Source organism: Neophocaena asiaeorientalis, unplaced genomic scaffold (assembly GCF_003031525.2).
Source record: "Neophocaena asiaeorientalis asiaeorientalis breed wild unplaced genomic scaffold, Neophocaena_asiaeorientalis_V1.1 scaffold87, whole genome shotgun sequence".
Taxonomy (NCBI): domain Eukaryota; kingdom Metazoa; phylum Chordata; class Mammalia; order Artiodactyla; family Phocoenidae; genus Neophocaena; species Neophocaena asiaeorientalis.
The window spans coordinates 2,828,483-2,853,407 of NW_020175432.1; the positions used below are offsets into that span (position 1 = coordinate 2,828,483).

The following is a 24,925-nucleotide window of genomic DNA, read 5'->3' on the forward strand; positions in this document are numbered from 1 at the left end:
CAGCTTCCTACAGAAACTTTTTTTTTTAATCTATTTATTTTTGACTGCGTTGGGTCTTCGTTGCTGCGTACTGGCTTTCTCAATTTGCAGTGAGCGGGGGCTACTTCTCATTGCGGTGTGCAGACTTCTCTTGTTGCAGAGCACTGGCTCTAGGTGCACGGGCTTCAGTAGTTGTGGCACACGGACTTACTTACTCCGTGGTATGTGAGATCTTCCCGGACCAGGGTTCGAACCCATGTCCCCTGCATTGGCAGGTGGATTCTTAACCACTGCGCCACCAGGGAAGCCCCCCTATAGAAACTTTTGATGAAACAGGAAAAACAAATACCCTGGGGTTACCTCTTAGTGGCAGATGGATGGGAGGGAGAAGCTCCCCATGCATGTTTTTATCTTTTTTTCCTTTAGAATCCTATCATGTCACATGAATACAAATCACAGTCAACACGTTCAATCCAAACATTGAAATCAGCCAACAAGCACACACAAGAACTCAGGCTTTTAGGATGAGAGGGACAGAGGGGCGCCAGCTGGCGGGCCTGGGTGTGGGTGGATTCCAGCACTGAGGCCTCTTAGAATAGGAGGAAATGAGGAAATGAAGTGAAGGAAATGAGGAACTAAAGGGCCAGACACTCAGGCTTGGGGTGGACTATGTGGGCGTGGGACAGGCCGGCTTGGGGCCTGAGACAGTGGGTTCTGAAGGTGGGTCTGGGGGAGCCTGGGGCCTGGGCCTTCCTGCTGCAGCCCTGGCAGGCCATGGCTAGGCTGTGGGAAGAGGGGCTAACCTGGCCCTCAACCTGGCTGAGAGGAACCAGAAACTTCCATAGGGCTCACCTTCATACTCCCCCTCCTGCCCATATGAATCCCAGGCAGGGTCAACCTGTCAGCACAGAGACCTCTGTAGAGCCTCAGAGACACCTAGAGACCTTCAGAAACCCCAGAGAAACCCAGAAAAACTCAGACATCCCCAAGACCCCAGAGATACCTAGAAGAAATTCAGAGACCACTCCCAAAGACAAAGACAGAGATGCGGGGAGTACCCTGGGGTAACCCAGCCTCAGGGCCACCAACTTGTGGTCCCACAGTTTTGCCACATTTGCCCAACACCCTCTGATCCCCAGTACGCACCCTGTGCTGAGTGAGGCCTCGGTGTGTCCCCAGGAGCCCCTAGTCTGGGGAGCTGGAGAGGGGCCTAGGGCTTCCCCTCCCCACATCCACCTCCAGTTCTGTCCCGAGGCTCTCACACTTATCTGGAATCAACCCCTCTCCACCTCCGAGCTTCCCCAGGGTGAGGCCTCTAAATCTCCGGCCTCAGCCCCTTCCTGCCATCTCCATTCTCCCTGTGACAGCCTTTGAACTACCGACACCCCCATCCCCTGGCTCTGGTCTAGCTACTCTTAGAATCCAGTCTCACCCCAGGGAGGGTCTAGGGCAGGTTGCTAGGCAGCCCAAGCCACAGTAGAAGCCCTTTACAGGGCCTGGGGATCTTGAGGCCTCTGAGGAGCTCTGGAGCTGGCTGGTCAGGACCACAGGCAGTTATGATGCCCAGGGGCTGGGCTAAGGTGGCCAAGCAACCTAGGGGCAAACCTGGAATGTGAGCAGACTCCAGCAACTGCAGACCTCCATGCGTTAATTCAGCAAACAGTGCACTGAGCCACTTCATTGCTGTGTGACCTGGGGCCAGTACCTCAAACTCTCTGTTCCTCCACTTCTTCCTTTGTAATTTTTTAAATAAATTTATTTATTTATGTATTTATTTTTGGCTGCGATTGCTCTTTGTTGCTGCACATGGGTTTTCTCTAGTTGCGGCGAGCGGGGGCTACTCTTCCTTGTGGTGCGTGTGCTTCTCATTGTGGTGGCTTCTCTTGTGGCCGAGCATGGGCTCTAGGTGCCTGGGCTTCAGTAATCGTGGTCCGCAGGCTCCATAGTTGTGGCTCGCGGACTCTAGAGCGCAGGCTCAGTAGTTGTGGCGCACGGGCTTAGTTGCTCCGCGGCATGTGGGATCTTCCTGGACCAGGGCTCAAACCTGTGTCCCCTGCATTGGCAGATGGATTCGTAACCACTGTGCCACCAGGGAAGGCCCAATTTTATTTGTGATGTGGACAATTTTTAAAGTCTTTATTGAATGTGCTACAATATTGCTTCTGTTTTATGTTTCGGTTTTTTGGCTGGGAGGCGTGTGGGATCTTAGCTCTCCCACCAGGGATCGAACCCTCACCCCCTGCATTGGAAGGCGAAGTCTTAACCACTGGACCACCAGGGATGTCCCTCTGCTTCCTCCTTTGTAAAATGAGGGCAGTGAAAACCACCGTGCAAGGTGGCCGTGAAGGGCTGGGAGACGGATGTGCCTGGTCCCGGGCCGTGTGTGACTAATACACAGCTGAGTGTCCTAAGGGTGGGGGAGGTGTAAATGGTCCATCACGCACAAAAATCGAATTCAGAAGGTAAAGCTTGATTTTGAATGTAATGGAAAGACCTTATTTGAGGTCACATGGCTTCGTTGGTTACAGTAACATTTTAGAAGCCAAAGAATGCCTTTAGGAGAGGGGTGGGCAAACAAAATGTGGCACCAGGGCAGCTGCGGTCAGCAAGCACCCTCCACCTGCCAGACAGGCATTTCTTTGCTGAGGCTGCTCTGGTCACAGGATGCCACATTGTTGGCCCACACGGCTCTCCTGGGAGCTACCCTGACCACAGACGGAAGGAGAGTTGATTAGAAACGCCTCGGCTTCCTCCTCCCTCCTCCCTCGGGTAGGACGTGTCAGAGGCACTTGCTCTTGGCGGGCTTCTTGAGGGCCCACTGGGAACCCAGTCTTGTGGAGCCTGCTCGTTGGCGCCCCCTGCAGGTCCCCGTCTCTCTTCTCACCCGGACCAGGGGGCCCCAAATTAAGATAGGTGGAGGAATATAAAGAAACATTATAAGCCGTCAGATTTTTAAAACATTTTAAGTAATTATAAATAGCAGCAGCCAAGCACTGGCTATTAAGCGATGTCATCTTCACCATAGCTTCTTGAGGTAGGAACTGTCATTATCCCCCCATTTCACAGACGGGGAAACTGAGCCACAGTGTGTTTGAGTAGCTTGCCCAAGGCTCTACAGCAACCGAGGGTGAGCCCTCAAACCGTGTGGTTAACCATTAGGCAACACTGTGCTCAGACAAGATTCATTTGTCTGCATCTACGTAGAAGCGTGTGCAGAGCCATTGCACGGCACACGATGACGATCTGCCGCTCCTGGATGCGCAGGTTTAGACTTGACTTCATGGTAGTGGCTGCCTGGGGGTGGCAGGGCTAAGAAGGTTATTTAGCTTATTTGCTAGGTTTTATTTATTTTTTACTTTTGGTAAGATTTCCTTCCTTCCAGAAATATTTACTGAGCACCTACCAGATGCAGCAAAACTCTCACCTTAGAAAGGTGAATTGGGGGAGGGGTGGGAGGTTGGGGGAGATACGATGAACCGTAAATTAGCAAATTTAAAGGAGGTTAGGAAATAATAGGGCTGGGGAGAGGAAAAGTTAAAAAGAATTTGGGGGATTTGGAGAGAAAGACAGGGCGGTTTGCAGTTTTGAAGAGGGTTCGTCAAAGAAAACCTCTTGAGGGGAAAAAAAAAAGAAAACAGACAAAAAAGGAAAAAAACATGTGCAGGTAAGAGCTCAAAATGAGAACACTTTGGGGGGGATGGGAGAACTGGGTGATTTTTTCTGTATTTTTCTTCTTTTTTGCCATGAAATAATTCAGTAGATAACTATGTAAATATATATTTGGAAGCCTACTTGGGGGCATGGGCAAGGTCAACAGAGGTGTACCAGATTCCAAGCCTGAAACTTGGGGTCTCAAGAGCCACTCCAAAGGCGCGCTAAGGCGAGGCCCGCTGGGACCCTCCGGAGTTGTACTTGCGAATCTCTGCTGCCCTCGTGTGGCCAGACTCGGGATTGCAGGTTCTGGTGGCTTTGGCAGAGGCAGAGAATTGGTCCCTCCCACTTCTCTGACTCCCAAACTCCATCCCGACCAACACGGGGAGGATGGGGGGAGTTCAAGATGGTCTGTGTCGCTCTCAGGCTGAGACCCCTGAAGGAGGGTACTGGAGGCCTCAGACCCCAGAACAGAGGGGACATTGGTAATTTTTAACTCATTCGGTCGGCAACAGGTATTTATTAAGCGCCTGTGTGCCAAGACTTGTAAGTGCTAGGGACACAGCACTGAACAAAATGATAGAATTCCCTGCCCTCACAGAACTCATGGGTTACTGGGGACATTGGCAATCAACGTGCAAAAATAAGATTTGCGGGAAAACCCAACAGGGCAATGTGATCCAGATGGTTGGAGGGCCTCTCTGAGGCCTGAAGGACAAAGAGAGGCGGGCTATGGGGAAGGGCTGGGGAAGGGTGTCCAAGGCCGGGAGGACAGCCTGTGCAGAGGCTTTGGGGTGGGAATGAGCTGGGTGCAGACAACAGGATCATGGACAAAACTGACCAGTTTCTGGTCCTTAGTGAGCATCCATTCCCCAGTGCTGTTATTCAGCAGAGGAAGCCCCCCACCCAAAGGGAAGAAAAGACCCCTCCCCCTGTACCGCCCCGGGATCTTAGGACTTTAGGTTGCCATGGAAAATACACCACAGGAAGAGAGGCGGAGCTCCAGAGAGAGGTGGTGAGGGAGGGGCGTTGCCAGAGCACCCCAAAGTGGGACCCGGTGCCTCCACTCTCGAATGTGCGTCCCCGGGCGAGTGGCTCCCCGGCTTTGAGCCTCAGATTTATCTGCAGAACCTTCTCTGTAGCTGCGATAGTTTTCTCCCTCCCCCATTTCTCCCTTCCCTGCTCTTGAGGTCTCCACGAAATGCCTCCAATCTCCCAGTGTATCCCAGACCCAGACAGGGAGCTGGGGGCACTCCAGTGAGTGGGGTGCTGCCTCTGGGTCGCCCATGTATCTCCCTTCATGCTTCTCTGGGCCTCAGTTTCCCCATTCTGTAACATGGGGAGAAAAAAGTGCTGCCTCTCTCAGGAGGCTGCTGGGAGGATTTTAAGGGTTGATCAGAGCTGGGCGTACCAATTTCTACGGATTAGTTTGACTCTGGAAAGTGCAGGGCGGAGGGGCGGAGTCTTGATTTGTGAGCTGTGGAGCCATGGAAGGTGCTGGAAGCCTGGCAGTGTACTGGCTCAGGCTGAGCTTCACGGAGGATGAACGGGGGAGTGAGCTGTAGGTTCGACTGAGGCTCCTCCACTCAGTCCTCCTGCGTCCCTTCTCTCGCCTGAGTTCCTCAAGACCCTGAGAGCCTGGGGGCTGAGGTTCAAGGCCACACAGCCAGACCGACAGCGCCAGGGTTCAAACTCAGGTCCAGATCTTCCAAGCGGGGAGTTCTGCCTCCAAGTGATCAGCCTTGGGGTATAACCCCCATTTTGCAAACCCGAGACTACAAGGGTTTGCTGGCTGTCCAAAGAGTCCAGCCTGTCTTAATGACCCTCCGCCCTGTGTCCCTTCACAACCTCCTCCCCCACTACTTGCTCCTCCCACCAGGTCTAGGCTGGAACCCGCAGCCCAGCCTGCGCCGGTGCTCACCAGCTGCTGTGGCTTCTTCCCTCCCGGTGTTGTTTGGGTTTTAATTTTTGTGTTGCAGTTAGAAAATTACCCATAATTACAGCTTCTGAAAGGAAACGTCTCACGGCGCAGACCCTGCTCCCAGCTGTGGCCGCCTCCCACGCACAGCTGAGGAGGGGCTGCAGGGGTCTCCAGCCTGGATCCTGGCCCCTCCCCGAATCCCTCCCTTTCCCCGTCCCCCCCTCCCCATTAACGGGCTGCTTCCACCTGCTGTGGAGAGGAAAAACCATCATCGGGAAAACCCAAACTAGCCTTCCCAACGACTCAAGCAACATATTCATGGACCTCTACCGCTGTGTCTGCAGGGAGAGCAGATCCAGAGGGAGGCGGAGGCTGCCAACAGATGACTTAGGCATTATTTTATCATAACAGTGACAAGTCCAACCAAGGCTAGTGCAGAACCAGTAATCTGGAGGAGATGGCCACGGAAGGCAAGGAGTTGGGGGAGGGAGAGATGGAGGAGGAGGAGAAGGGAAAAGAGGGAGAGGAGGAGAAAGAGAAGGGCGAGTGGGGGAGAAGAAGGAACAACGCGGCCAAAAGTCGAAGGAGGCCAGAACAGGCCAGGCCAAGAGCCAGAGAAAAGAGCGCTCCAGGAGGCAGGAACGGCCAGTGCAAAGGCCGAGAGGTGGGTCTGAAGAATGGAAGCGTTGGAAGGGAGTGAGGGGAGGGATGGCTCCTTCTGCAGGCAATCCCCCTAACCTACAAGCAGAGCCGACTTCGGACTCTCTCAGGGACCGACCCCGACGTTAAGGGCCTGGGGTTTGGGGGCGTCGGTGGTCCCAAGAGTCAGAGACCCAGCTCAGGGCTGCAGTCCCCGGCAGCCACACGGGGGCGACCGGGAGCCGGCAAAGGAGCCGCAGGTCTCTGGCCCAGCCTTAACCCTTAGCGATCCTTGCTTACCGTCCCCCGCCCCCACACCGGCTCCTAAATCAATTCCCGGGCCTGTCAAGTCCTCCAGGGCCTCTTACCGGGTCAACCTCCCTGCCTCCTCCACGCCATCCCGATCTACCTGGCAGCCCCAAGGAGCTTCTTAAAATCCTGACGTAGATCCCGCCCCTCGCGGCTACACACCTTCCTGTGGCTCCTTATTCCTTTTTTAAAACAAAGCCCAACCCGTCCCCACCAGGAATGGCCCGACCCGTTTCCTCTATTCCCCCCGCCCTCCTCGCTCTGCCTCCAACACTTTAACCGTGTGCCCACCTCAGGACCTTTGCACTTGCCGTGACTACAATCTGAACATTCTTCTTCCAGATCTTTCGGATCCACCCCCTCCCCTTATTAAATAAATAAATATATATATATATATATATATGTTTTTGCAAGGCGTGCGTTCTGGTTGGTTGTGCACGCGGCTCAGCTCCCCGGACGCCGCATGGGGGCTAGAGCTTGCTCTTCTCCGACTTTTCCGCCGGCGCCGAGGCAGTGTTTTGGAGATCCGTCCCTGTTGCCATGAGAACCGCGCTAGTCTCTCCCGCCGGCCGCGCTTCCCCCTCCGCAGCTAGCCCCGCCACGGGCGCCTCCGCCTCCCAGCCTCCCTCCCTCCGCCTTCCGCCCCTGCGGTCGCCCCGTCCTCTTCACCGGGGTCCCCTCCCTCTGCCCATCACGTGGAACTCCCTGAAATTATCCTACTGTTCGCCAGCTTTTGACTGTCCGCCTTTCCCATCAGACCCTCTGCTCCACAAGCAGTAGCAACGTGTCCCGACTGGGTCCACAGAGCCCGGCACACAGGAGGCACTCAATAAATATTTGTGGGGAGGATGGAGACTCACATCGACTTAAGGAACCGGAGCTCAGAGAGGGCCATGGACCCGCCCAGGGCACACAGAATTCTGGGGAGCAACAGAGCATTAGGAGATAGATGGGGGCGCCTGGGGTGGTGGTGGGAGCGTCCGTGGGAATCACAGCTGTCACCAATACACTGTGTGGCTTGGGTGAGTCACACCCTCTCTGTGCCTGGCCGGGAGTAGTTGTTGGAGAGCGGTAATGGGAACAGGTATTACGACGAGGGTGTCCTTGACGCCCACGTTCACCGGTGGCCCCCAGGGCATCGGGCAGTCCCCATCTCGACGTCCGACTGAAGCTGGCCTGCCGCGCCCCCATTAGTGAGCAGCGCGGGCCCCTCCTCTGCGCCGGCCCGGGGCCCGGGAGGTCCGCGGGAGAGGATGTTGGGGGAGGGGACGACCTGCTGGACAGGAAGTGGGAAGGGTTGGCGTGTCCCCCCCTCCCCCCCTGGCCGTGGCCCCTCGGGATGGAGGCGGGGCTGGGGCCGGCCTGGCCCTTCCCTTCCTCTTCGCCTGTCTGGAACCGCAGCGGTTCAAGACTTCCCGCCCGGCAGAAGACCTGGGTGGGGAGGAGGCCGTTGGAGGCATAATGGGGGGTCGGCCGGCAGCGGGAGGGGCGCTCCGATCATCACATAACACACGACACAGGAAATGTGAGCGCACAGCCACACCACACACGTCCCAGGGAGCCAGCAATCCACCCATTCGGGGAGGCACACACACTAGTGCACAAAACCTGACGCCGCGTCACTCGGCCCCGCACGGCCGCCGCGGACACATAACCACTGTCGCAGAGCCAGGGACAGTTGCCCAGACAGCGACTGGGTGCCTGCCAACCCCCCCACGCACAACGACGCACACGTGCACTCACACAGGAACCGCGTGTTTACACACACACTTGTGGTCGTAAAAAGAAAGAAAAACAAAAAAACCTATGGCAAACGTTCACAGAAGCATCTAGACCTAGAGTCACAACTGGACCGCCTCCCGCCACCTAGCCCACGCACGTCCGGCGCACACTGCCCACAGGTACCTTGGCACACAGGCCTCCGCCCCCACCCCAGACACCCCTGCCCTGCGGGTGTCCTTGCCTCGGTGTCGGCCTCCACCTCTGCACACCTCCTGGGGGGAGAAGAAGGGCCCTAGGAGGGAGAATGGGGTGCCCACTGCCTGCACCCCTGACTGCTGCAAAGGTGCTATTAAAGTTGGAATATTTACAGCTGGCAGCACAGGCTGAGAGGCGGAGCCAGCGGGAATGACCCAGTCAGTCAAGTCACCCAGCACCTACAATTGACACGGAAGTGTGACTGTGGGGCAGTGCAGGGTAGCTCCCAGGGTGTGGCCTGGGTATCCCAGGAGCTTCTTGTCTGTGTGGTGTCTTTGTGCTGCATGTATCTGTGTTGTGTGACTGTGTGTTGCGTGTGACTGAGCCATCTGTGGTTCGGTGAGACCCCAGGTCCCTGTGTGGAGCCCTCGGGAGGCTGCGACGGTGTGCCCCAGGGTGACAGCAAGTAGCTGCGTGGGCTCTTTCCACAGCTGTTGGAAGCTATGGCATAGCGGTGCCGATGCTTGTCTCTGTGCGGCTGTGTGCGTATGTGAGCGTCGAGTGTGTTTCAATGTTCTGTAACAGCCACTATTTGAGCTGTGTATACCTACGTGTATGACAGTGTATCCCTGGGCAGACTGTGTGTGTGGCGGTTCCCACACGTGCTGGGCGTGGGTAGCTCTGCGGGGCGATACACCCAGTATAACTGCCTGTAGCTTTACGGGGCTATCAGTAGTTGTTCCAGTAGCTATAGAGACTTACGTGTGCAGTCCTGTGTCGGAGAATGTAGCCGCAACTAAGTGTGTGGCTGTGTTCTTGGGTGTACAATTTGGGTGTATCTGGAAAGTGTGTGTGTAGCCGTGATCAGCTGTGTCCTGCTGTGTGTCCCCGTGCGGCTGTCCCCAGTCGCACCGAGTATGTGTATCCCCGCGCCCCCTCCCCCCGCGGCGGGCACTGCGCGTGCGCGCCCGGCCCACGGTCTCGGCGGCGGGACCCACCCGCGCTCACGCCATCGCCCCTTTAAGAGCGGCGCCCGCGGGCGACGGGGAGGCGGCGGGCGGGGGCGCGCGCGGCGGGAGGAGGGGGCGCGCGCTTCCCGGAACAGCCCGCGCTGAGGGAAGAGAGGAAGAAAATAAAACCCGCGGCCGGAGCCAAAGCTGGAGCTGCCGCCGCCGCCGTCTCAGCCGTCTGGAGCTCCCCCGCGCGGACGATGCCCGCGATGCCCGCGCGGGGCTCGGGGCGGTGAGGCCCGGGGCGCGGGGTAGCTATGGCGACCGGGAGCGCGGCCCGCGGCGCCGCCTGACAGGTGTGGGGCCCCGGCGGCGGCACGGAGCAGCATGTACGCAAAGGGGGGCAAGGGCTCGGCCGTGCCCTCCGACAGCCAGGCACGAGAGAAGTGAGTCGGTGGTCCGGGACCGTGGTTACGGGGGCGGGGCTCGGTGGCCGCGCTGCTTCCGTGGCCCTAACGCCGGCGGGCACCGCGTGGGGCACGTGGGTGCGGGGCAGGAGCGAGATTTAAGGGGCGCGCTAGACCGGAGGGGCTGGAGGGTCGCGAGGTACTGGGGAGCTCGCTAGACCCAAGGGGCGTGAGGGGCTTAAGGGGTCGCGAGATTTGAGGGGACGCGCGAGATTCGAGAGGTCGTGAGAGTAGAAGGGACCCCGGAGACCCGAGGGGGGCGAGATTGCGGGGGCGCGCGAGATTCGAGCGGGACTAGAGGGTCGCGAGACCTTCCCGACGGTTAATCCTTGGGTGTGGGAGGTTGCGAACGCGTGTGCGCGCGGAGTCGCCATTCGTGCCGCTTCCCCCATCCTCTGGGGAAGTTTCCCGGACAGGCGAGACTGGCCGCTCTGGGCGCCTCCCCCCTCCCCCGCTGCTTACCGAAAGCTTGAGAGACGTGAGAAGGGCTTGAGGGGCGCCGGCCCCACCCCTGAAAGGCCACCTGTCCAGCCGGGCCTGGGGCAGCTGGGTGGGGCCCTTGGGGAAGCCGCAGGATCACAGTCCTGGGGCCCCCACTTGTTCTGGGCATGGCGCTGGGCCGTGGGTAGCAGATGGTCTCAGGCTGGTAGAGGGGCAGGTTCCTAACTCCCAGACTCTGCAGTGAGGGGCGGAGGGCGCTCAGAGCTTCTTGGGGTGGGGAAGAAGCTGAGCTGTTGTGCTTGTCTCCTGGCCCTGCCACTTACCTGCCCTGTGGCTTTGGGTGAGGGAGCACTCCCTCTTAGGCTTATTTTCCTATCCTGAGAAGTGCAGACATAATAACAGTGCTGTCTCTTAGGTTTGGGGAGTGTTTGAAAGGTGCTAGGACGTGTGACTGTCTCACAGCAAGGGCACCCAACAGTTTGTGATATTGTTAAAGTGCCAGGGAAAAGAGAAGGCTTCTGATGTCTGATGGCCAATGGCTGATTTGCAGGATCCTAGAAGTCAAGCCACCTAGGGCGGGAAACCAGCTGCTGGAGCAGTTAGGAGGCTGAGTTATTGGGGAGAGGTCCCATGATGACTCTCTTTGAGGGCCAGAGCGGGAGTGAGGACTTAAACATCTGGGCAGTGAAAAGGAGCCCTGAATATGGGCTGTCTCCTGTCTTTTCTTCCTGGACTGACATAGGGACACCACCTCTCCCCCCAACCCAAGGATGAGTATCCATTCTCTACCCAGCCTCGGGGTCAATTTGGAGAAGAGATTCTTCTGGCCAGGAGATGCTGCACAGATGATTGCCCTTCCAGACCTCTCTTGTCTGCACAGTTATGAGGTTGGGGTCCATTTCCAAGCACCATTAAGCAGGAAGACTTTTTGAAACTGGCACCTGGCTCCTGCCCAGGTTGGAAGCAGGGGGGGTGTAGCCACCCCACTCCTGGGGATCTTGGCACATCTCCAGCCATCCTGGTACCCTGGCTTCTGGGCTCTGGGGGCTACCACTCCCCCAGTGGGAATCGTTCACTTGTTCAGACATGTGCTGGGCTGGGTCTTGGGGTATAGTGGTTGGGAAGCCAGGCCCTGGCCCTGAAGAAGCCCACATCCTAGCTAGGAGGCAAGTGAGTTACTCAGCAAGCCAATGGAAGGATCTGGAGCTATGCTCTGAGAAAAGCAAAATGGGAAAGTGGGCGGTAGTGAACTGTGAGGAGGTGTGTCAGGTGTGCAGAGACCTGGAGGAAGAGCTGATGGCTGAGGGCACAGCAAGTGCAAAGGCCCTAGGGCGAGGCCAGGCCAAAGAGCTGGGGCTGGTGCCCAGGGTGGGGATGTGCTGTGTGGGCCAGAGAGGCTTGTGTTCCAAAGTACCCTCCAGCTCCTTTGTGGAGTGGGGCTTACTGGGGGTCGCGTGAGGGTAGAGGGCCAGGAGACCTGGGGGAGGCAGGCACAGTTATCTGGGAGAGAGCTAATGGTGGCAGCTTAGGGGGTGGCCGTGGAGATAAGCGAAGGGAGGAAATAGGTTTGAGCTGGGGTCATGGGGTTTGGAGTGCGTTTCAATCCCACTAGACAGTCCAGGAGAGATTTTGAGTCTTTGAACCAGGCCTCGGCTCTTGGCTAGGGGTAGAAGAGGGGGTTATCTGACTTCTTGGCCAGAGCGATCCTGCGCTCATCCATTTCTTGTCGAGAGGGTCCTGTAGCAGCGTTGGCTTGGAGACGAGGTTCTGCCACTAAAGAAAGTTTGGAGAACACCAGATGGTGGCATCCACTTCACTGACGGGGATGCCAGGCCCTGGAGAGGAAGGACCCTGCTGAAGACTCAGGTTCTGGGGCACAGGAGAGCTCTCAGATACTTGGGGCTGATACACTAGAGAGGCAGGCTGGTTGCTCTGAGCCTCAGTTTCCCCTCTGAAACACGGACAGCCGGCCTTGCAGGATTCTCACGAGGACTGGGTGAGAGGCTGCAGATAGAGCACCCCTCACAGGCATTCACCAATCACGCCACTTCCTGTCTCTGGGCCTTGGTTTCCTCCTCCGTGAAATGGGGTCAAGGGGGTTCCACTGCTCGACTCTCCAGGACTGTTTTCCTCCCTGATCTCACCCTCCTGACTCCTCCTCCTCTTCCTCTTTTTCCTTCTTGGGCCCCTGTCCTGAGCCCCCTCTGGCTCCCCATCTCAGCACTAGGTCTGGGCTAGCCTGTCCCAGAAATGGACTTAGTGCCTGCTTGGTGCACAGGTGGTGGGTCCCTGCTCTTGGGGGCTCACAGCAAACCGTGGTGACTGCTGGGTCCAGGGAATACAAGGAAGGGATGGCAGGGTGGGCGAGAGGGAGGCTGGGGTCTGAGTGGGCTGCCTGCAGGAAGACACAGCCTCTCCTTGTGTAAATGATGAACACTCCAACCTACAGGGAAACCCCGAGATCACTTCCTACCCAGAACTAACTAGCGCTTGCATTCGGTCACTGGTTTCAGGTCTCTTTAAATAAGATGAAGGTGACAGGGACAGTTGAAGGCCCCTGTGTCCCCTTTGCATCCCTTCCCCCTTCCAGCCCCAGAGGCTGTGCTGTCCTAAGTTGAGGGGAGAGATCTAAGTGTTTGCATCGTGTGTGTACATCCTTGAACACTTTAAGTGCTGCCACGTGGGTTTAGAATAGTTCCGTAAGTGATGGTCACTGTCAGTGTCACTGTGCGTCTTGTGTTTTTCTCCCAGGATTAGTTTTGTTTTTGTTTTTTTTTTAAGATTTATTTAGTACTTATTTATTTTTGACTGCGTCAGGTCTTAGTTGTTGCACACGGGATCTTCGTTGAGGCATGCAGATGATTTTGTTGCGGCACGCGGGCTTCTCTTTAGTTGTGGCAGCGGGTTTTCTCTCTGTAATTGTGGCGCGTGGGCTCCAGGGCGTGTGGGCTCTGTAGGTCGCAGCACGCGGGCTCTCGTTGAGGCGCGTGAGCTCAGTAGTTGTGGCACACGTGCCTAGTTGCCCAGCAGCATGTGGGATCTTAGTTCCCTGACCAAGGACGGAACCCACGTCCCCTGCATTGGAAGGCGTATTCTCTATCACTGGACCACCAGGAAAGTCCCCAGGGTTGGTTCTGATATGGGCACATCACCTCAGGTAGTTTGTTCATTATCCCAGCAGGCAAGGGACTCACCATGTGTCTGTCCCATCCCTAGCTGGGCTTCCAGGTGCCCATGCCCGTGGGCATCCTTGTTGGAGGGGGGTGCATGGGTAAGAGGTTCTTGAGAAAGGAGCCCCCAAACTGAGTCCTGGAGGCTGAGCAGAGCCCGTGGACACAGGGGAGCTTTCTGGGAAGGTCTTGAGGCAGTATCTGGGGGGCAAATGCTGGGATGGAATTTGTTAGTGGGGGCGGTTACTTTGGCTGCTGGGTAGGAGAAAGGCTGTAAGGGGCAAATGTGGAGGCTGCCAGGAGGCCGGTGAGGAGGGTGGCCACCACCCTGGCTCTTAAGAGCTGAAGGCCTGGCCATGAGGGTGGCAGAGGGGAGGGAGGAAATGTGTAGGCTGGAGAGTCCCTTAGGGGCATCGGTGGGACCTGGTGATGGATTAGATGGGGGTGAGGGGGTGACACAAGGCCTTGAGTAGAGAGGGCTTCTCCCAGCCCCCAGCAGTATGTGCCTCCAGGGGCTTTAAAGGGGAGGGGAAGCCTGGCAGGGAGCACCTCTTACCTTAATTCTTGGTTATTATGGTAATTCTGGATGATGAAGGTAGTACTGCTGCGTTTTAGTCCAGGAGGCTCCAGTACCCCATTCTGTCACCACTTCCCTGTGCAAGCTGCAGCTTCTCCCCATGAGCACTCCAGGTCCGGGCACCCTGTACCCTCCAGGTCACCGTTCCTTCTGGAGGGAGGGCCCCCGGTGCACCCCACACTCCCTCCCATCTCCTGCCCTCTTGCATCGGGAGCCCCTCTGATGGGTGGGCTCTTCATTCTGCAGGTCATTTGCTGACCAGGGCTGGGGTGGGGCCAGGATTTGGATCCAGAGCCCAGGCCCTTTCCCACAACCCATCTCAGGGCCTAGACAGTGACCTGCAAGCCATAAGCCCTCCCTGAGTGGCGGGCCCTGGAGGTCCTGAAACAACCTGACCAGATGTCCAGGCTTCAAAAGTTTTCAATGAAAACAAACAAAGCTGCTCACAGTTCTCTGAGACTTGATCTTGATAAAAATTAAAGTACCAGCATATAAGAGAAATCAAGCAAAACTGAAAACCTTCTCTGGCTTCTCTTTGCTCTTGGGATAAAACCCCAAATTCTTAACATCAGAATAGTAAGTAAGTGCTGACCTTCATAAGTGCCTACCGGACATCCCGGGAGCGAGGGGGTTCAGGGTTGGTTGGTTCATTCATTGGGGTGGCTGGGGGCCCAGGATGCCCAGCGCTGTGTAAGCTCAGGAGTGAGACGAGGTCCCCGCCCTCCCAAAGCTATATCCAGTGGGGGCTGCAGGCAGTAAGCAGAGGGCCTTGTGTCAAATGGAGATAAATATGATGGGGGGGGCAGGTGGAGAATGGAGCAGGGCTGCCGTTAGAAGTGATAGGGAAGCCTCTGCCCCGTGACTTTGGAGCCATGAGGGTCTCTAGCAGAAGTGTCTCAGGCAGGGAAATGGCCTGTGCAAAGGCCCTGGGGTGGAGAGGTAGAGAGTGGCCAACGTGTGTGGGAGGCACTGAAGGGTCTGAGTGAGGAGTGCTGGTGGGGAGGGGAGGAAGCAGCCCCTAGAGGGGCCCTGTTGAAATCCAGGTAAGTGATAGTGGTGGCCTGGACCAAGTGTGTGCTGAAGAGGGCAGGGAGAAGGCTCAGAATCAGGAGAGAGAGTGCTTTTTCCTTAAGTTTTTCCCCTAAATTCAATAAATGTAGTGATCTCTGGGGGACAGCTAGGTGGATCTTCACACTTGCGCCACACCTATGTGAGTCAAGACCACCCAGGTCAGGGAACAGGAGGGGAAGGAGAGGAAGAAGCTGGGGTGGGGCTGGGCCTTTAAGATGTCAAGTGGACGGCAGACCCTGAGTTCACGGGGGAGGCCAGGCTGGAGGAACCCTGTGGGCAGCTGCACCACGTCAGTCATCAACATCAAAGCAGGAGGGGAGGCCACCCAGGGAGAAGAGAGGAGAGCTGGGGCAGGGCCGGAGGAGGGAGGAGAGCTGGCAGTGGTGGGCTCCGGGACCTGCATCCTGGGTCCGATGCCACCCCTGGCCAGTAGAGGGTGAGAGGTGATGGAGCGGGACCCGATGGGCTGGCAGCATAGAGCCCTTGGTGGCCTTAGTGGGAGCCAACATGTTCTCCAGGAGGCTCCCTGAACCCTGAGGAGAGGCTTCTGCTCTTGGTGGAGGTGGGGCCAGACTGCAGCCCCCCATGTGCTCCCCCTGCCCTGCTGCGCTTCCCTTCTGGGCAGCCTACCTGGATCCCCCCACTCTGTCTTGCTCCCTGTCTCTGGGTACCTCATTCCCTGCACCGTTCCCTGAGGTGGCAGGGGGCCAGCTGGATCTCTTCAAACCTCTCTATTTGCCTGGAGGGTCGGTTGGTGAGCAGGCTGGAGCTGCTCAGGTCTCCTCCGGCCCCATTGACTTTTCATGTTCATTTCTTCACTGATGGACTCAGGCCTGGTAGATGCAGTCCACTCGTGAAGGCTCAGGAAACCTCTAGAAAGGGAGGGGGGGGTCCCAGGAGTGAGTTGGACAGGTGAGCCTGGAGGCTGGGGGTGGTGAGGAAGACCACTGGGCTGGAGAAGGGTGGATGCTGCCGCGGTGCGATGTTGCAACCTGGGGGCGCCCGGGCTGGAGGCGCTGCTGAGAGGGGTGTGATGATGAGGCAGGAACCTTGGCCAGTCTTGGGGGAGACCCATGCTCAGGACTATGTGAGCCCCACAAATCCTACCCCTCTGTGACCTGTTTCTGTCCCTCCGGTGGCTGTCACAGCTCGCGTGGTGTAACGTACCTTGCCCTGGTTCAGCTGCCCACCCGGACTCCCTAATGTCCCCCCCTTGTACTTCTGTAGCACACACTACCTTCCACCCCACCAGATGACTTACCTCCTCCTTTGTATTTTTGCTTCTCCATCTCTCCCTGTGAGCAGGTAGCCTCCAGGGAGACAGGGGTCTGTTGTGTTCACTGCTCAAGGAGGTGAATGTTTGTTGAATGAATGACTGAAAGGACGGATGGATGGATGAAGGAAGGAAGAGAGGGTCCAGGGCAAGGGCAGAAGCCTTGGGGTGGGGCCTGGGACAGAGGGCTAGAACTGCCTTGGTGAGGTCTGAGCTGGAACTGGGGGCGGGGGTGCTCTGCAGAGGGGGCTGGGATGTGAGGATTGAGCAGCCTGGCTGGGAAGGGTGAGAGAAAGCAGGAGCATGAGTCAAAGCAAGGTTATTTCAGGATGGGGCCATCAGCCAGGGGAGGGAGGCCAGCTGAGCGGGGAGGCATCTGGAAGGGCCTACAGCTTTCACCGGAGCAGCCTCAGGCTGGCCCTTGGGGAGCCCCCGGTCTTAGATCCAGACTCCCCTCGGTCCACCTGGGGCCTGGCTGGGTAGTAGGAAGACCCTGGAGGTGCCCGGAGGGGCCGGTACTGGTAGAGTGGGGGCTGGGGAATGGGTGACCCTAGCGGGTGGGGAATTGTCCCTCTGCTGGCGGGTGTGGAAGACAGATTGGGGTGTGGTGGAGGCCAAGGATGGAAAGGCCTGGAAGGCAATGTGGATGGTCCGGCCTCCCTGTGTGGGCAAGTGGATGGTGTTGCTGGTTGGAGCGTGGCCTGTGCTCTTGGGGTGGGCAGTGGCCGAGTTGGTGTGTCCAGGGGTACTGGGCACTGTGGGCATTTGGACAGGGCGGTGCTGTGGCAGCTGAGTGGCACTGCTGGCCCTACCTCCCATTTCCCCAGACTCCCCCTTGGGGGGCTGGTATGGATATGTCATAGCCACCACTGGTGGATGGGAACTGATCCTGAGGAAAAGGATGGGGTCTAGGGAAACCTGGAGGAGGAAGACCTCGGGTCAGAGAGCCCCTTTTCTTCCTTGGCAGGTGAGGGTGGGAGTGAGTTAGGCGCTGGGCCCTGGCCACATGGCCCAGGGTGCCTGCTGGGAGACCCCACCCAGAGCACAAACTAGAGTGAAGCCCAGGAGCCATTTCTCCAAGGAGGGGAACTCCCTGGGGCCAAGGCTGCTATAAGGTCTCAGCATTGGCAGGATGGGGCCAGGACTTGGTCCATCAGGGGGGTGTTGAACTGAGCAGAATTTGGCCTGGAGGTGGGGGGCTGGGGACTGCTAGGAGTGCTGCCTAGAGGAGGGGCCTGCAGGCTGTGTGTTGATGGATGTGTAGGAATTGGCCAGGCTGAGCAACTGGTGAGGAGGCCATCTCTTCTGAGGGGTGGGGGAGGTGGGGCGAGGGGGAGACCAGCAGAGGGAAGTGAGTGAGGCTGGCAGTAGGTGGTAGGTACAATGAGGGGCTCACTGCGGGGCCCCTGCCCTTCTCCACCTTCCCACCAGAGGGCAGGTGCCGCACCTTAAAACCCCTCCCAGGGACCCTCGGGGCAGAGCTTTGGGTCTGCCTGGACCTCCTGAGAGCCTGAGCCGGCCCCCACCCCTCCCGCCTGCAGGTTGGCGCTGTACGTGTATGAGTACCTGCTGCACGTTGGTGCCCAGAAGTCAGCCCAGACCTTTCTGTCCGAGGTAAGCTGGCCTGGCCAGGCAGGGCCCCCACAGCCAGCCCCTTCCTTGGCACCCACATCCTGGGGTCCTCCCTAACCCATTTTTATCAGGTCTCCGTGGTGGGGTTGGGTTGTGCCCTGGGAACTGAGGGCTGCAGAGCGGCGGGGCTGGCATCCTGGTATCTGCCCATCCATCTGAGGATCTGTGTCCCGCTCCTCTGTCCCTGTCCTCACCAAGCTGTCCCCCTCCTGGCTCCCTTGCTCTGATCTGCTGGTTTCCTGCCCCGGTGTTTCCTGGGCCCCGGGCTTGGGTTGGGGCTGCCTCTTGGGAGGGGAAGGGGTCAGACAGGGCCAGGCCGTTAGCCCTCACCTTCCTTCCCTCTCCCCTGCAGATCCGATGGGAGAAGAACATTACGCTGGGGGAGCCCCCCGGCTTCCTGCATTCCTGGTGTTACGTGTTCTGGGACTTGTACTGTGCAGCGCCTGACCGCAGAGAGGCGTGCGAGCACTCGAGTGAAGCCAAGGCCTTCCAGGATTACGTGAGTCCCCGCCCCAGGGGCTGGGAGCAGGGCTCACGGGTGTGGGCAGGGTCCTGTGGCCTTGGGGGGCTGCATGGCCAGAAGCTGGCTCAGGTGGGCTAGTGGGCCAGGCTGTGGGGTTTGACCTGAGATCATGGCTTCTGTGGGGTTCCTCTGCCCCCCACTGCACCCAACTCCTGACGGTCCCCATGAGCCCCACACCCTCCCGAGGCCAGCCCCTCCTTTGCTCCCCCTCACGTGAACCCCATGTGGAACCAGGTAGACAGTACCACAGCTCCTGCCTCCCTAGCTCCGTGTATGCGGGGCCGGACGGGTGGCCACCACTGCTTGTCCCCTCCCACCCCAGCCTTTCCAAGCCTTCTGGGGTGGGGGCCCAGGCAGGGGTGCTGGGGGACGGCTAACTGCCTGTGCACCCTGGAGCAGGAGAGGCCGAGCACTTGGCAGATCTCCCAACCTTGCTCTGCGACTGGGGCTGCTGACTTCACGTCTTTGGCCTCAGTTTCATACAAGTTGAGTGGGAGTCAGAGGCCTGTCCCGAGAGGTGGGTGGGTAACGTGAGGGGGCGGGCGGCACCTTGTTATGGGGAGATGGCAGCCCCCTGCCTTTAACTTCTTCACCCTGGCCTGTGGGGATTGGCCACCTGGCCCCTGAGAGAGGTTCCCCCTGCCCTCCCCCCTTCCTTGCAACCACTCTTCCTGCAGTGGGCGCCTTCACATCCTGAGCCCTCTGCTCTGCTGTGCCCCTCAGGGCCTGGCTGTTCCCGGCCCTCTGCGGTTAGTCTGGGTCCCACACCACGCACGGCCTCGCCAACAGAGAGGCCCCCCTGTGGAGGCGTGCAGGCCTCTGCAGGGCCAGGGTGCAGCCCGAGAAGGCTGGGGTTCACCATATCCCTGAAGACGCCCCATGCACGCTGTATGCACATTTATGGGAGCCGAGGTCGCTGCTGTTCACCCCCATCAGGTCCCACTATTCATGTTGTGGTCCCGCCAGAACTGGGGTGACAGAAGTGTGTGTAGCTGTGTGCGTGCGTGACTCCGCGTGGGCCCAGCTCTCTCTCCCCAATGTAGCCCCCAGCTCCTCCCTTTGCCTCTCCTGGGCCCCTTGAGCTCTGTTTCCCCTCCCGGGCTGCGCAGCCCTCCCCTCTCCGCGCCTGCCTTCGTCCCCGCCCCGAGCCTGGCGCCTCCGGGGAGGGGAGAGCGCGGTCTCCCAGCGGAATGAGCGCGCTTCCTGGGGCGCGCTGCTGGTTACCATGGCAGCAGGGCGCGTCAGGGGAGGGGGGTGGCGCCCCGTCCCTGGGGTGACAGGGTCCCTGTGTCAGCAGACTGAAGCCAGCTACACGTTCTGCCCCACCTCCGCACTTACGGGGGGTGGGGTGAAGGGGCGTCCTGCCGCCTCTCCCTCGCAGTCGGGGCTCCCTCCTCCCGCCCTCCGCCCCCTGAGGGGGCTCAGTCAGAGCCTCCCGGCTGGGGGCCAACCTCGGCGTCTCCAGGAAACGCGAGCGCGCCCAGCCTGTTGTTATGGCAACGCAGGCCAGGCTGGCGCCTCTGGGGGTGGTTGATTGACTTGGGGGGTCCAGCTCAGGTCACCCGACCGGGAGGGTGGGCCCTACCCCCCACCCCAAAACACCTCAGGGTCTGGAGCGGCAGCCACCCGCACCACCACCCTCCCCAACCAGGAAATGCTCTGGCGCCTGCTGCGGCTCGAAAGGGGGGCTGCGCTCCTGCCCTCCGTAAGGGTTGGGGAGGGGTGGACAGACCCAGGGCTCAGAGCTGTTTCCCTCCAGCCACTGAGGCCGGCGCCAGCGAGAGTAGCTGCTCTAAGCCATCGTGTTGTGTTTGTGGGAGAGGGTGAGGTGGAGGGCAGGGGTGACCCAGCATTTTGGAGAGGGGCTTAGAGCTTCGTCCCCCTCCACCCCCGGGGTCACTTGGGTTTTCAAAGATTTGTGCTGGGCCCTGCGAGTGCTCGCACTGGTACCCTCCCAACTTGGGCCTGGGTAGAAATCCATTAGAGGCTGACCTTTGAGAAGGAGCAAGAAGGGGGCAGGTGTCAGTCCCCAAAGGGAAGGGTGTGACTCCAGGGGCCCTGCTCTGACCCAGACGAGGGGCCCCTTTCCCTACTTCTGTAGGGCAGGATGCACTGTGTGACCATGGGCTAAGTGCTTAACTCTTCGGAACCCAAGTGGCTGCAGTTCCACAAATCCCTGAGTGCCCCTGTGTGCTGGCTTGTGCCAGCTGCAGGGACAGCAGTGACCCAGACAGATCAGCCTCTTCCTTTTGGGGCCTGGAGGCAGAGGGGGAGGGCAGATGATGCAGCCGCAAGAGTCAAGGGGCCTTAAGAGAAGTGCTCTACTCAATGCCTGCAGTGTCTTCCCCCTTCCCTATCCTTTTGATGTGTCTCCTCTGCCCTGAAGACTAGGCCTCTATCTCCCCCTTTCCCCCTGCTCTGTGGGCCCCAAAGGCAGACAAGCCTGGGACTTGGAACCGACCAGAGGAAGTGGCCTGTCAGCCTGTCCCCCTGCCAACTCTGGGCCTGCCACCAGCATCTCCACCCTTGGCAGACATGGGAACTCCCCTCTCAGGCACCCGGTCTTCTCCCCTCCTCCATCTGAAGAGAGGTTGGGGGCCTGGAGACCCCACTGCAGAGTTCTGCTCTTCCTTCCCCTCCTTCCTGGAGGAGGAGGAGGGGGAGTGGTCTGTACAGTAGCTCCAAGGAGGAGCCCTCTGGGAGGGAGGTTCATCTTGAAGCTGTCTATTGATTTTTTTTGTGGGTTGATTTGAGGTGTCTTGGGGGCCCAGCTAAGCTGCATTGCCAGGCAGGAGGAATCAGGGCTGGTTGGCTTGGGCTGGGAGTGGGGGACTGTGCCCCCACCCATCTGAAGTTAGATTCAGACCAAAACAACAAGCCTGTGCTAGAAGGATGTGGCACGCACTGGAGTCCTGGGTGGATGGCATTTTCAGACCCCCGGAATCCTCAGGGTGGGGACATAGGGGGCTGAGGTCCCTGATCACCTGAGCTGTGGGCTCAGCCAGGCTGGGCCCTGATCACCTCCAGGGTCACGGGTTCACCAAGGAGGCAGAGCCCTTGCCGAGGGCCACCCAGCACATCTGGTTGCTGAGCCAGGGTGGGGACGGAGGCCGCAGCTCTTCCCTCACGTAGAGCCGCCTCCCCCCACCCCGCAAATCCTCCCGTGTCTGAGTAGTTGGATGGCTTGGGTTCCTTGTTCCGTGGGGCCAGCTGCTTGAGGAGAGAAGGAAACACTTGGACAGGAAGTGGCCTGACTTGGCTCTTGCCATCTCCCCCACCCCTGCAGAGCGCTGCAGCGGCCCCCAGCCCGGTGATGGGGAGCATGGCTCCCAATGATGCAATGGCATCAGGCCCCATGGCACCCGGCTTCTTCCAGGTATAGCTGGGGCTCCCTGTCTCCTGACCCTGGGTGGGCTTGTGTGGGAGGGTGACAGGCAGGGGCAATGACGGGGTGGGTATGCCCCTGCGGGCCTCGATAGTGCTGGTGAGGGAGGGGCCATCTGGCCTGGGCCCCGCTGCGGGAGGGGGCGGGGTCTCTGCACTAGGCCTGCGCCTGTGTGTGTCGGGGCGCCTGGGGCCGCACAGCTTGGCTCGCTGAACCACGGGTCCTGCCCATGACCTCCCCCTTTGGGTCCACCCCACCCCCGCCACGTCCCGCAGATGGGGCTAGTTGGCCCACTCTCCTGCCTCCACGGTGTCCCCTCCCCTCCCTGGCCAGGCTCAGCAGAGCCACAGGAAACCGTGGAACTTCGGGTGACCTCGCTCCTCCCAACCTCGCTCCTCCCAACCCACCTGGTTCTGTCCTTCTAGGGCCCCCCCTCGGCTCCCAGCCTCCCCCCCACAACCCCAACGCCACCATGGTGGGGCCTCAGGTTCCGGTAAGGACCTGTGGTGCCCCGCCCCCTCGAGCACGCACACCCCTCCCCCTGGCTCTTGGGCCCGTCCCACTGCGCTCCCACGCCCCCGGCGCGGCTGGCTGAGGTCTGCCGGCTGGTCTTGGAGGAGGGGGAGTATCCAGGCTGGGGGCCCGGGTGCGGCAGGAAGCGGGTAGCTTTGGGGGCTGAGTAGGTGGGGGGAGGTGCTGATCCCCGGCCCACCTCTTCCAGCCCTTCATGTCACCGCGGTTCCCAGGGGGCCCTCGGCCCACCCTGCGGCTGCCGAGTCAGGTGAGAGACGGATGAGGGGAGGGGGGTCAGGAATTGGGCCGGGGTGGGGGCACCCACACTCAGTGCTGCCACTCCCCCTCCGCAGCCTCCCGTGGGCCTACCCAGTTCCCAGCCCCTCCTCCCTGGCGCCATGGACCCCTCCCCACGTGCTCAGGGTGAGTAGGGAAGCTCCCGCTGCTGTCCCCCGCCTCTCGTCAGGATCCCAGAGCCAGTTCCCCGCAGCCCACCGTGCAGGAACACCCCCAACCACCAGCACAGCGCCTGTCCACACCGGGGAACGGCCGCGGCCTGAGCCCTCTTCCTTCTGCCCCCAGGTCATTCGAGCATGGGCCCGATGCAGAGGGTGACGCCTCCACGGGGCATGACCAGCGTTGGGCCCCAGGTAAGGGCTGGGCCCAGGCGACAGGGCAGCTTCAGGGGCTGCCCTCTCTCGGCTTGCCCTCTCACGGCCCCTTTACCTTCACAGAGCTACGGAAGTGGCATGCGGCCCCCACCCAACTCTCTTGCTGGCCCGGGTTTGCCCACCATGAACATGTAAGGCCCTCAGGAACCCCGGGAGTGTGCCCATGCGGGTCACCACCCAGCTTCATGGGCTGGGTATGCTGGGGCAGACCCCGAAGCCGCACAACAGCCCCGATACTGTTTACGCCACTGCTGGGTGGGGAAACTCAGGCTCAAAGACCAGTGGGTGATGGATGGGGTTGGGATTTGAAGGCTGGCCTGGCATCTGTGCTTGGTTACTTCTCGGCCAACATCTGCTGCTCTGAGGGCACGTGGGGCAGGCTGGGGGTGTCAGGGAGTGTGTGCTGGGGGGCTGTGTACTGCCTGGCTTAGACCCAGGGTCCACCACTGTCTGTTCTAGGGGACCCGGAGTGCGTGGCCCATGGGCCAGCCCCAGTGGCAACTCGGTGAGTGTCCGGATGGCGTTGGTGGGGGGGGGATTAGGAGTGTACGAGTTGGTAGAGTGGGCGGGCTGCTCACAGTTGCCCATCTCCCCAGATCCCCTACTCCTCCTCCTCCCCTGGCAGCTACACGGTGAGTGATGCCGAAGCTGGGACACCCGACCTGGGGGCAGCGGTTGTGGGGTGGCAGTTGGAGGACTTTTCTCACCTTCTGTGTCTCCCTCTGTGTGCAGGGACCCCCAGGAGGAGGTGGGCCCCCTGGAACACCCATCATGCCCAGCCCTGGAGGTACTACAGCCTGGGCGGGGCATAGGGAGGGGTGTGTTTGGGTGCGGCCCTCTCACCCCACCCTCACGTACTGCCTCAGACTCCACCAACTCCAGCGAGAACATGTACACCGTCATGAACCCCATCGGGCCAGGCGCCGGCAGGGCTAATGTGAGCTGGGGCTTGCGGGGGTCGGGGTGGGGGCGGAGAGGTGGTGGCCCGAGGCCCAAGCTGCTCCTCTGCCTGCAGTTCCCGCTTGGCCCTGGTCCGGAGGCCCCCATGGCCGCCATGAGTGCGATGGAGCCTCACCATGTAAACGGATCCCTGGGTGAGTGGGCGGAGTCCCGGGACACACAGACACCCACGCACACGCCCCCGCCCAGCTGCTTCGCGAGCCTCGTGCGCCCCCTGGCGGCCCCCTTCAGCCCCTCCGCCTCTGTGCTTAGCCGGCGTTGGGGGCGCGCCCCGAGCTTCTCTGGGCTCAGTGACTGGGGCTGGCCGCGCTGCGGGGAGGGTCCAGTAACTAAACCGGGGGGACGCCCGGCCGCCGGCACTGGCCCACCACCCCAGATCTGGGCCCTCCGCCTGGGACCCCCGGCGGTGCCCCAGTGGGCTGGGCCGAGGGAGGGGCCGCGGCCGCCGGGGAAGTTCGGGAAGGGGTCGGTGGAGCCGGCTTGGCGCGTCTGAGCCGCGTCACCGCCGTCTGTCGGTCCACAGGCTCGGGCGATCTGGACGACCGCGCTCCTGCGGGGGGCGGGGCTGCGGGGGTCGGCCCGCGTGGAGAGGCCTAGTCCTGGTTGGGCCGCGCGGCAGTTGGGGCCTGGGCCGCGGGGCGGGGTGTTCCGCTCTGACCGCGGCCGCCCCCAGAGCTCCCCCGGCACCGTGGCCGGCCTGAGCAACACCCCGGGCACCCCGCGGGACGACGGCGAGATGGCGGCCGCCGGGACCTTCCTGCACCCGTTCCCGAGCGAAAGCGTAAGCGACTGCGTCGACTCCCCCCCCGCGGCGGCGTCGGGCCGAAGGGGCCTGGCGGGCAGACCCCGGCGGGGCGGCCGGGGGGCCAGAGCAAG

The 24,925-nt window shown here is 60.0% G+C and overlaps 1 protein-coding gene across 1 annotated transcript in view; it reads left to right on the forward strand.

Annotated features, from left to right (window-relative positions):
* The first annotated feature begins 8,751 nt into the window (after positions 1–8,751).
* The window catches only part of SSBP4 (single stranded DNA binding protein 4), a 16,849-nt gene continuing 675 nt past the window's right edge, over positions 8,752–24,925 (forward strand). The window contains exons 1-15 of the mRNA XM_024767373.1: positions 8,752–9,812; positions 17,907–17,979; positions 18,350–18,496; positions 21,807–21,896; positions 22,627–22,686; positions 22,772–22,841; positions 23,001–23,068; positions 23,153–23,220; positions 23,549–23,594; positions 23,686–23,721; positions 23,822–23,876; positions 23,956–24,026; positions 24,105–24,183; positions 24,573–24,601; positions 24,723–24,830. Coding sequence (XP_024623141.1) covers positions 9,754–9,812; positions 17,907–17,979; positions 18,350–18,496; positions 21,807–21,896; positions 22,627–22,686; positions 22,772–22,841; positions 23,001–23,068; positions 23,153–23,220; positions 23,549–23,594; positions 23,686–23,721; positions 23,822–23,876; positions 23,956–24,026; positions 24,105–24,183; positions 24,573–24,601; positions 24,723–24,830 — 1,059 coding nt within the window. The 5' untranslated portion in view covers positions 8,752–9,753. The remainder of the gene's footprint in view (positions 9,813–17,906; positions 17,980–18,349; positions 18,497–21,806; positions 21,897–22,626; positions 22,687–22,771; positions 22,842–23,000; positions 23,069–23,152; positions 23,221–23,548; positions 23,595–23,685; positions 23,722–23,821; positions 23,877–23,955; positions 24,027–24,104; positions 24,184–24,572; positions 24,602–24,722; positions 24,831–24,925) is intronic.